Source organism: Gopherus flavomarginatus, chromosome 1 (genome assembly GCF_025201925.1).
Source record: "Gopherus flavomarginatus isolate rGopFla2 chromosome 1, rGopFla2.mat.asm, whole genome shotgun sequence".
NCBI classification, from domain to species: domain Eukaryota; kingdom Metazoa; phylum Chordata; order Testudines; family Testudinidae; genus Gopherus; species Gopherus flavomarginatus.
This window is the reverse complement of record NC_066617.1, coordinates 335,215,295-335,227,449: the sequence shown is the minus strand read 5'-3', so window position 1 is coordinate 335,227,449 and position 12,155 is coordinate 335,215,295. Positions and strand designations below refer to the sequence as shown.

Below are 12,155 nucleotides of genomic sequence, written 5' to 3'. Positions count from 1 at the left end.
TCAATCTTTTCTCTATAGCTGTGAGGGTTGGAAGCTTCATTTTTTTTAAAATGGAAGTTTAGATTTTTCAATCCTGGATTCTAGCATCTTGGGGCCTTAAAAAAAACCACCAGATACACCTCTACCTCGATATAACTCTGTCCTCAGGAGCCAAAAAATCTTACCGCGTTATAGGTGAAACCGCGTTACATTGTACTTGCATTGATCCACTGGAGTGCGCAGCCCCACTTCCCCAGAGCACTGCTTTACCACATTATATCCAAATTTGTGTTATATAGAGGAAGAGGTGTTTAATGAGACTCATGATGAAATCATGATATTTGGCAAAACTGCAAACATGTACATTGATTACTTATATGGTACAATATATAGCAGTAGAGTAAGTTAGCACTCTCAGGACTTTACCTAAAGTGAAAATCACACTTGTGTGGTAAAGATGTTGTTAGGAAAATGGGAAAAGTACTCTGCAAAATTAGTATTTGTTTAGCATTTGCAACTGATTGACTGACTTTTATTCACTCAGAAGTTTGTAAGCTCTTTGAGGCAGGAATCAGGTCTTCATTTATGTTGTACAGTGCCTATTATAATGAGGCCCTAATCCTGATTTAAACCGTTAGGGACTACAGTTAAATCTGCTTCATTTCACCATTTCTGTTCCACTTAGCCAATAAACTAATTTGTAGAGTTCACTTTTGTTTGCAAGTCAATTAATAGTCAAATGCTAAAATTATTTTAAGATAGACAATTGTTTCCTTTAATATCAGAAGTATGTTGCATATAAATTCTTTTACTAATGGGTGTTTGGTGAATGTGCACAAGGTACTAAATGGAAACTTCCCTCAAATTATCATTCTTTCCCTTTTTCTTTGAAATGCCCCGCTGAAACTCCATTGCTGCTGATTGCTCCTGGAAGAATGTGTATATATGTAATATATAATCTTGAATGTACTGAGATTGAGAATACAGAAGATCAGGCAGTATAAAATATTTAATGGTCCTACAAACTGGCAGGCATTTTCAGAGTTTGTGTGGAAATTCAGGTGGTGTTAATGACCCACAAAGGAAAAAAACGCTAAATGTATTTACTTCGCCAATAGGCACTGAATGCCCTAGTAACCAAAAGGGAAGGGGCATTCAGTAAATGTCATAGTTTGACAGAAGGGAAGTTTTGGCTGGACTGTATTTTTGTGGGGGGAAAGATAAGGGACTTTTAGTACATACTGTGTATATATAGACTTGGAAAATTAAACTCTCACTTCTGAACACTTTGTAATATTTGTGTTGATTGTTTGGGTTCCTGAGCCCTAAAGCTGGGCAATACTGTTGTGAAGGGTTTATGATGGTGACGCATCATAGCATACTTTATATATAGAAGTGTCTTAAATGGTAAAACTCTTTTTCTTTGGTTCTATATTGGTAAGGTGCTCAGGAAAGCTTTAAGGAGAAATTTAAAGTGATTCAAACAGAAAAGTGGAGAGAGTTTGATGGATGATGCAAGACATTGAAACAGCAATTTTTCTTCAAGTGCTTGTCTGTATATGTATTCTGCTATGGGTGCATATGTGCTTCATGCATCTGAGACCAGAGAATTTTTGCAGGCAGTTTCTATAGGTCCACGCCTGGGCCTATGCCAAACACTGAAGGTATGAGGGGCAGGGCTGACCAACAGCCTCCCCAGTTCTTTCTTACCACTTCCTGGCCTCAGTTGTAACCTTTTCTCTTTGGCCTGATTCTTGTCTTCAAACCAGTAGATGTGTCAAAATTTAATGACCATATTCTACAAAATCTGTGTATGAAAGCTGTCACTTTATGGTACTGGTGTATGAAGAACCGCATCACCCTATTGACAGTGTTCCCTCCAGGAACCGAAAATTTATTGGCAGACAGTCGCAGCAGACATTTTGCCATCTGTCAGGAGTGGAAGTGGCATGATTCATGGTGCACAGCATTTTAACTCAGTGGGGAACCCCCGATTGGAACCTGTTTTCCTCTCAGGCAAAGAGGAAATGTAAAATATACTACTCCAGGGTAGCTCAAAGGAAGCATTCCAGAGGCAATACTTTCGTACTGCCATGAGCTGTGCCTCCCTTCCCATCCTGCTACTACCTTGGGTTCTACTGAGGATTCGATAGGACACGGAACAAGTCATCTTCATCACTCCCAAATGGCCCAGACAGTCTGGTTTCCAAACCTCCTACAAATGTCATCCCATCCATCTGTCAGCATTTGGCTATTACTGCACCTGTTGACCCAGGAATATAGCAGACTCTGGCATCCTAATCTGGAAGTGCTTCATCTCACTGCTTGGTATTTGAGTGGGCATCAAGTCTAGAACATTCATGCTCTGAAGCTGTGCAAGCCATTCTTAATAATAGAAAGGGGGGAGGGATAGCTCAGTGGTTTGAGCATTGGCCTGCTAAACCCAGGGTTGTGAGTTCAGTCCTTGAGGGGGCCACTTAGGGATCTGGGGCAAAATCAGTGCTTGGTCCTGCTAGTGAAGGCAGGGGGCTGGACTTGATGACCTTTTGAGGTCCCTTCCAGTTCTATGAGATAGGTATACCTCCATATATTTATTTATATTTAAAAGGACTTCTGGAAAATGTTACCTAGCCAAGTGGAAACAGTTCTCTCTCTCGGCCCAGCAAAATAATATATCTCCAGAGACAGCAGATATTCCCGTTATTTTAGACTATCTTCGTAGGCTATATCTACACTGCTGTGGTAAGTCCACTTAAGTTACGCAACGCCAACTACATGAATAATGTAGTTGGAGTCAACATAGCTTAGGTTGATTTACTGCGGTGTCTACACTGAGCTTGGGAGACACTCTTCTGTCGACTTAGCTTACTCCTCTCATTCCCAGGTCTTCACTAGACCTGCTAAATTGACCCGTGGTACATCAATCACTGCAGCGTCGATCCCGCAGTAATGTAGATGTAACCTTAGTCTCAAGGTGGGTCTTTCCCATAGTTCAATATGAGTTTACCTGGTGGCGATCAGTGGATGTTACCCACCCTTGGACTCAGGTGTGGACCAACTGCTTGCAAAAATTCTCTGGTCTCGGCCGTGTGGAGCACTTACATACCTGCAATGGCATACAGATAGGGACCACACATCTCTAAGAATTCCAGTTCTTCGAGTGCTTGCTCATATCAATTCCAATTAGGTGTGCGTGCGCCGCATGCATGATCGTTGGAAGATTTTTACCCTAGCAACACTCGGTGGGTTGGCTGAGGCGTCCCCTGGAGTGGCGCCCTTATGGCGCCAGATATATGCCCCTGCTGACCCCGTGCCCCCTCAGTTCCTTCTTACCGCCTGTGACGGTCGTTGGAACTGTGGAGTGTGGCATAGCTGATCTCCACTTCCCTAGCTTACTTGTTTTTCACTAGTTAGTTTTGTAGTATAGTTGTTAGTAGTTTCTAGTTGTAGTTAATAGTAAATTGTGTAGATAGTGTATATAGTAGTTGGAGGAAAGGGGGTTTCTCCCTCCCTCCTTCCCGGTACCCGGGCTCATGTCTGGGTCTCTGGGTTTCAAGCCCTGCTCGGCCTGTCTTAAGCCGATGCCTACGGGAGACCCCACGACTCCTACCTGAAGTGCCTGAGGGAATCCCATCAAACAGATAAGTGCTGCATCTGTGAGGCATTCAGACTGCGGACAAAAAAGGAGCAGAACTTTTGTTTGAGGCAGCTCCTCATGGAAGTGGCACTTAGCCCGGTGCCTCGAGCCCGAGCAAAGACCTGGCACTGTTGGCCTGAAGTGCACCTCCGGCACCAGAAAGACCTGGCACTGGCAAAGACTCCCGGCACCGGATGTCTCCGGCATCGCGACTGGCCTGACGCCACTCACTGTCTCCTGGGTCTAAAAAGCAGCACAAGTAACCTGCTGCTTCTGTCCAGTCACAGGCACCGCTGGTGCCCCTCTTAGAGCAACGTCCTGTACTGGATAGCCCCGCGAAGGCTCCAGCTCTGGCACCGTTGATTCTGGTGCTGCAAGCGCTGTTGAGTCTGGTGTATATGAGCTCCCTGGTGCGCACCGCGGTCAAGCTCAGTCTGCCATCTACCCTGGAGACCTTCTCTACGGCCCGCGACTTAATCACTCTCACTGAGTCAGGGCTGTCACAGCCTCCGGCACCACCGATGCGGTTTGTCCCATTGATGGGGAATCCCGCTATCATGAGTCCTCCATTGCAGACTGGGAGGTCTCGGCACCACTCCAGATCGCGGTCCCGCTCTAGACGCTGGTCCCGTGTGTGGCACTGCTCACAGTCCTGGCACCGAACATCATCTTGGCGCCGGTCGTACTCGTGGCACCGTTCCATGTCGAGAAGCTCTCCGTCCTGGTACGGTTGGTACCAGTCAAGTTCCCGGCACCGATCACAGCACCAATCTCTGGAGTAGATCCTGGCGCCATTCTGCCTGGAGATCTTCATCGGTGTCCAGATCTCCTTCCTGGTACTGCTATGATCATCGGTCCAGATCCAGGTCTCTGCGCCGATCACCGTCCTTATGATGTGGTCCATCAATGTGGGATAGTGCAACACAGCATAACCAGTCGGCCCCACCTTGGCCTTCCCACCCTAACTCGAGGTCATCTCAGGCGGAGAGTGGCTATCCTGCCTATGACCAGGATGTGGATGGAGACTCTCAATGGCAGGATGAGGGATAGAATCCTGCTAAGGGACCACTGCAGTGGTCCTTCTGGACCCCTTGGGCATACCATCAGGCCCAAGGCGTCCCCTTCAGGGCTTCGCATTCTGCTCATTCTGAACCCCGAATCCCAGAGGCCATGGGTAGCGCCCCCTCCCCCCCGGGACGTGGAGTCTGGTGCCCTGCAACCATCTCAGACACAAGCTCCTAATATGGAGAACCTGGGACAGCTGGACCTGCCCCAGCAAGACTTACCCCAGGAACCTTTAGTCCGAGGGCTGTCGTCCTCTTCATCTCCTGATGAGGCAGTTACAGGCACAACCTCCTCTGGACCACCACCTATAGACCTCCGTGCACACCAAGACTTGCTGCGTAGGATGGCACAAAACATGAACCTCCAGGTGGAGGAGGTGATGGAGCAAGAGGATCCGGTGATGGACATCTTGTCTGCTGATGCTCCCACACGCATAGCCTTGCCGTTCATCCAGGCTAATGCTAATACTATCTGGAAGTCGCCAGCGTCTATCCCTCCCACTGCGAAGGGGGTTGAGAGGAAATACTTAGTTCCTTCCAAGGGCTATGAATCTTATGTATTCACCCCCCAACCATGCTCCCTGTTTGTACAGTCTGTCAATGAAAGGGAAAGGCACAGTCAACAAGCACCCGCCCCTAAATTCAAGGATGCTAGGCACCTGGTGTCACGTTATTGATTCGAACTGGGATCATATAAAACATGGTGGCAACCAAAGTCCTGTAGTGGCACCAAATCTTGTGTAAAGGGAGTCAAATGAGGTGTCTAAGACCAGGTTATAGGTTGCGGGTTATGATTATGCTGTCTGTATGCATGTGTCATTTTTGTAGTTGAAGTTATGAATATTGGCTATATACTGTCTGTTTTTCAAACTTATGCTGTGCTTCTGGGTAACATCCCAGACAAGTTGGTGTTAGCTCTGCCTAGCCTGCTTGATGGCCCATTAAGGATCATCAGCTATACAATTGACCCATTGAGAAAAGACAGATACGCCTTGTAACTCAACAAAGAATGCAGGAACTTGCCCATGTGACTCCAGACTCCATTTGGCTGTAATTTTTCCACATTAAGAACAAAGAGGTGTTCTTACACTTAGAAAAGACTGAAAAAGGTTGATGCCTCATCTCCATCTTGTCTTCAATTCTGATTCTTACCTCTGGAGGGACTTCGCTACAAGGAAGCTCTACACAAAGGACTGAATGACCCATCCCAGCTGTGGATGTACTGTACTCCAGAGACTTGATTTGAACTTGCAGTTTATTCTATCACTGCTAAAAGCCTGAACCAAAAACTTTGCCGTTACTGTATGTAATTGATTTCATTTAACCAATTCTAGTCCCACCTATATCTTTTTCCTTTTATGAATAAACCTTTAGATTCTAAAGGATTGGCAACAGTGTGATTTATGGGTAAGATCTGATTTGTATATTGACCTGGGTCTGGGGCTTGGTTCTTTGGAATTGAGAGAACCCTTTTTCTTTTGAGGTGTTGGTGTTCCTAACCATTCATCCCCGTGACGGATAGCACTAGTGGTGATACTGGGAAACTGGAGAGTCTAAAGGAATTGCTTGTGTGACTTGTGGTTAGCTAATGGGGTGAAACCAAAGTCCTCTTGGTCTGGCTGGTTTGGTTTGCCTTAGAGGTGAAAAAACCCCAGCCTTGGGCTGTAACTGCCCTGTTTTAAGCAATTTGCCTTGAATTGGCACTCTCAGTTGGGTCCCGTCAGAACCAGCATCGTTACACCTGGATTTATTTGGCCGCAAAGTATACTCCACTGATGGTCTACAACTTTGGGTGGCTAACCAACAGGCTCTCCTGAGCCGTTATAAGTACAACGTCTGGAACTCCATGGGGAAATTCAAGGAGCTGGTTCCTCAGGAGTCCAGGGAGGAGTTCGGGGCCTTGCTAGAGGAGGACAAGAAAGTAGCCAGGACCTCCTTGCAGGCTTCGATAGATGCGGCAGACTCAGTGGCAAGGACTCTAGCTTCAGGTGTAGCTATGTGCTGCATCTTGTGGCTGCAGGTGTCCGGTCTTCCGCCGGAGCTGCAGCAAACGATTCAGGACCTGCCCTTCGATGGCCTGGGGTTATTCTCGGACAAGACTGACTCTCTAGGCTTCAGAGTCTAAAGGATAACCGCGACATCATGCGCTCACTGGACATGCATACCCCGGTGACACAGTGGAGGTCCTTCCGGCCCCAACTGCAACGCACCTACCCTAACCCTCGGCCCAGACAGGACTTCTCCAGAAGATGTGACTGGGGTTGGAGAAGGGGTCTGGCCCTCAGATGGGCCAGAATCAGGCCTCCCCTTCCCCCTCAAAGCATTGACGGGGCCGAAGCAAAACTTTTGAAGGTGCACCCGGGGTGGAGCACCAATCTCCTCACAGGATCCTTTCCCACCTTTCTCCAACTGCCTTTCCTATTTCCTCCCTGCGTGGTCCCACATAACAACTGACCGCTGGGTCCTACAGCCTGTCCACAGCACCAAGAGTCTTTACGAATTGCTGTTATAGCTGCCTCCCTCCGTCAACATCGGATACAATTGTTTCCGTGCCTCGACGACTGGCTCATTTGAGTTCGCTCTGAGTTCTAGGTACAATCTCATGTTCGGTTCACCATGAGCCTGTTCAGACAGCTGGGCCTGCTGCTCAATGCCAAAAAGTCCACTTTGCAGGTGACCCAAAGAATAGACTTTATCAGAGCAGTCCTGGATTCAAATCTCGCCCGTGCGTGCTTTCCACAAGTCCACTTCCAGGCCATGGAGGCCATTATCTGCAGCCTACAGAACTTCCCGACCTTGCACGTATCTTGATCTTCTGGGCCACATGGCATCGCGCACCTTCGTGACCAAACATGCCTGACTATACCTCTGTCTGCTCCAGGCCTTGCTTGCATCAGTCTGCTACCCAGGCCGGCACGATTTGAACACAGTGCTCACAGTACCACCGGAGGTTGTCTCCTCCCTGGCTTGGTGGCTGAACCCCAGCTTAGTATGCAAGGGAGTGCCATTCCATGCACCACAGCCCTCCCTGGTCCTGACCATGGATCTGTCATCTCTGGGCTGGGGTGCTCACCTCAAGAACCTTCGTACACAAGGCCTTTGGTCCTCTTGAGAGAGAACCCTACAAATCAACGTACGGGAACTGAGAGCAGTTTGCCTGACGTGTCAGGTTTTCCACGAGCACCTTCGGGGCTGTTGTGTCGCAGTCCTTATGGACAACACAACGGCCATGTTTTACATCAACAAGCAAGGGGGAGTGCGATCGTCCCCCATCTGTTGTGAGGCCATCAAATTGTGGGAATTCTGCCTAGCACACTCGATCCACCTGGTGGCTTTGTTTCTCCCAGGAGTCCAGAACACCTTGTCAGAATGCCTCAGCAGATCCTTTCTGGTTCAAAAGTGGTCGATTCGTCCAGACATTATCCTTTCTGTTTTGTGGAAGTGGGGATTTCCCCACGTTGACCTCTTCACCTCTCGCGAGAATCAGAAGTGCCAGGTGTTCTGCTCTCTCCCAGGGGCGCTCCCTGTAGGAGATCTGTAGGGCAGCAACTTGGTCATCAGTACATACCTTTGCCTCCCACTATGCGATAGTGCAGCAGTCCAGGGGTGATGCTGCATTTGGTTCAGTGGTCCTTCACTCCGCAACATCTCTCTCGGACCGCACCGCCTAAGTAAGGCTTGGGAGTCACCTAATTGGAATCGATATGAGCAAGCCTCGAAGAGGAAAAGACAGTTACTTACCTTTTGTAACTGTTGTTCTTTGAGATGTGTTGTTCATTTCCATTCCAAACCCGCCCTCCTTCCCCTCTGTCGAAGTAGCTGGCAAGAAGGAACTGAGGGGGCACTGGGTCGTCAGGGGCATATATTCGACGCCATAAGGTGCCACTCCAGGGGGCGCCTTAGCCGACCCACCGAGTGTTGCTAGGGTACAAATCTTCTGATGATCGTGCATGCAGTGGGTGCACACCTAATTGGAATGGATATGAACACCACATCTTGAAGAACAACAGTTACAAAGGTGAGTAACCGTCTTTTACAGTGAGGTAAATAACTTTTCTCTTTCTCTGCATCCTACTCCAGACTCTGTACGGAAGGGTCAGAATTATCCTAGATTGTAGGAATAGAACAGATAAGTGCAGGTGCAGGTAGATAGAAGATCAGATGAACCATGTCCAGGTTAAGTTTAAGAAATATGGGGCAACTTAAAGTTAGAGATGCTTCATTAGCCATGTAGAATGCGGCCTTCTTGGGGGAATGGAGACTTGGTTTTAGTTTCAAAAGCAGAAATAACTAGTAAAACTACTGACTTGGTTAATTCAGCTCCTGAGAATCTTGCATTTGGCAAGTTCTGCTCTCACCACAAGAAAGCTGTTACTAGAAATGATTATAAAGAAATTTAAAATCTGCATACAAATTATTCATTTTAAATTTGGCCGTGGACCTTAGAATACTCTATATCTGTTGTTAACTTTTTCCATTTCCTTTACGGGTTTTAACCTGTTGCTGGTAATAGGCTCTGATTATTTAACCAGAAATCTTCCAAGGTACAATTGGTGATCAAATAATTTCCTTGTGGCAACTATAGGCATTTTTATCATAGAAAAGTTTAATATTGTGTAAGTAAGTGTCAGGCAGGAAAGACTTCACTGTATTGTGGGAATGGAGATGGTGTAGACTCTTAAAACTCAGGTTGGTACCCCTTTTCCCACTACACACTGGCACATATTGTACCATAGCCTAAAGCGCGTACTTCCCTACACCCCTTCGACATGCTAGGTTACTCGTCCTCTACTTGCCTTCGGATACGTGCTTCTGGGGTTTAGATGCGCACAATAGGTGGATTATGGCACAACCACATGTATGGATGTGTGTAAAGTCTCTAGTGTAGTCACTAGAGACTTTATCTTACCTTAATCACTTTTGTTACTCTTCTCTGAATTTCTTCCATGTCTTTTTGGTACCAAGATACATAGAACTGTGCACAGTATTTTAGGTAGTCTCAACAGTGATGAGTACCATTGTTTCCTTGGTGTGTGACGTGAATCTTTTCCCTCTGCAGTACTAAATTGCATTGTCATTTATACCATCATATTATATTGTAAATGTAATTTAATTTGCCATTTGCTGTCACTCTGGGTTTCTTTTGGGAGTACTGTTTTCTCAGCACTGCCCTTCTAATGAGCTCCTTATGTTTCCAGTTGTTTTCCCCCGTATTTGTTGGCTTTCATTTTTCCAACAGTTAGACTCTCCATTTCTGTGTGTGTGTGTAAATTAAAAAAAAATCGAGATTCTAGTTTGTACGTACTCCAGTCAAAATACATTAAACAAAAAAAATTATCAAAATTAAACGCAGACCCGTGCTGATAATTTCTAACTTAGTAGAATAGTTTTCAGTTTCAGATTAATTTTTTATTATTTTTAATCCCATGCTTTAGCTCCCTTGGCCTTGCAGTGGAACCTCGGGTTAGATTTCTTCAGAAAGCCCAGAAACAATTGTCTGTGAATGAGTCATTGGAAGGAAAAAGCCACCCAGAGGGAACAGGGCAGTGTGAAGATGCATGCTCCTTAGTAAGCAATGAAGAGGTGGAGGAAAGAGGAACTCATTTTAAAGAAAAGATATCTACTGTTCAAAAAATGAAAGGAGAGGGGAGAAAAGAAGAACCAGAGGAAAAAGAACTCCCCAGCAAAGTCATTGACAAAGAGGGTGATGAGTCAGAGGAATTATCTGAAGAGGAGGAAGTTCCTTCAATAAACAAGGTTCCAAAAGCAGAATCCATTAATTTCCTCGCGGATGACGATGACGACTTTAGAGATCTTGATTTGCTGACAGTGAAACGGCAGAACGTTTTTGGCTTGGAAGCTAAAGATCTTGCAGCACTGGTAAGTGCGTTTTGGGGTGAACCTCATGAATTTCATTTTAAGTTAATGCAACCTACGTAAGAGAATAGAGTAAGAACAAAATTCTGCCCCTACACAATGCTCATTTGATATCAAATGAGTTGCCCACCTGTATCAGAGGACAGAATTAGCCTTAATTGAAATTACATGATTTTTATTACTGTTAATATATAAAATGAACAGTATCCTGCCTCATGGATGGCCTATGTTATATTATTCATAACTTAGATATCTGAGAAATTTAACAGTTCTAAGTCTTTACACTTACCAATTTTCTTGTACTTTCCTAAAAGTAGCAGCAGACACAGTCATAACTTTAACTAAATTGATGAGGTTTTAGAGTTTATGGAGCTGGAAACCTCATTGTAATTCATTATGCATCACTTCATAATACAGATCATTACAAATGTTCTTTACAATAACGTATCCTTCACACCATGAATTTTACTTTTAATGAGACCTTTGCTATTGGGAGTTAATCCAATAACAAAGAGAACACTTCTTGTAAAACACTTATAAAGGTTTATTAAAAGTGTTCATCTAGATCTTTCATTTCTGTGGCAAGCGTATATGGCTTGACACCTCAGTGTCCCTCTTTCTTGATATTCTGACACATGTAGCATTTTTCAGGTATGGTGTTCTGTTAAGTATAGTCAAGATATTTATGAAAAATACTTATGTAGAAAAAGTTACACTTGATAATGTATCTTTTCATCTAGTGATCCGTTAGTTTCTTTACTACAAAAAGCTGAATTTAAATGACAGTACATTTCACGGGGACTTCATAGAATCTTAGAATATCAGGGTTGGAAGGGACCTCAGGAGGTCATCTAGTCCAACCCCCTGCTCAAACAGGACCAATTCCCAACTAAATCATCCCAGCCAGGGCTTTGTCAGGGCTGACCTTAAAATCTCTAAGGATGGAGATTCCACCACCTCCCTAGGTAACCCATTCCAGTGCTTCACTGGGGTAGTGCTTTTTACTTAGATATATTTATAAAGAGATTCTTCTATTAAGCAAAATTAGTTATTTTTAAGTGTCTGTCTTTCACTTTATTTTCACATACTGTGGAAAGCATTTGTTTTAAATTTACACTGTCCAGTCAGCCTGTGAATTACATTTTTTTGAAAAAAAGATTCTGAAAATCATTGCACATTTTTTTGTGAGAGTATTGCTTGGAAAACAGGCTATTTAAGAAGTGACAGGTCACATTGCTTTGAAATCTTGGGCAGTTGTACAGTACCAGGTTTGTACTGCAGCATCTAACTTTTATGGGAATCTTTTTTTCTGCCCGGGGCTGGGGGTGCTGCAGCCATGCCATCTGGAGCTTCAGGGCTCAGGGTTTGGGATCTGGGATCTGTCCAGAGCTCTGGGGCTGGGGTTGGGGACCTGCCCAGAGCTCTGGGATTTGGGGCACTCGGGTGGCCCAGGACTAAGGTTGTGGGAGAGGAGTGCTTTGGGCTCCTGCAGGGGAGGAGATGAAAGGGAGGCGAGGGATCGGGTAGAAGGGGAGGGCCTGGCTGCCGGCGTTCCCCAACAGCCGGTTTACCGGCTGCCCCTGGCTTGGATATCTGTG

At 45.6% G+C, this 12,155-nt stretch overlaps 1 protein-coding gene across 2 annotated transcripts in view; it reads left to right on the top strand.

Moving 5' to 3' along the window:
- The window catches only part of DDX10 (DEAD-box helicase 10), a 375,483-nt gene that overhangs the window by 75,293 nt on the left and 288,035 nt on the right, over positions 1 to 12,155 (top strand). For both annotated transcript variants that reach the window (XM_050927904.1, XM_050927896.1), the window contains exon 13: positions 10,116 to 10,560. In XM_050927904.1, the coding sequence (XP_050783861.1) occupies positions 10,116 to 10,560 (445 nt within the window). The remainder of the gene's footprint in view (positions 1 to 10,115; positions 10,561 to 12,155) is intronic.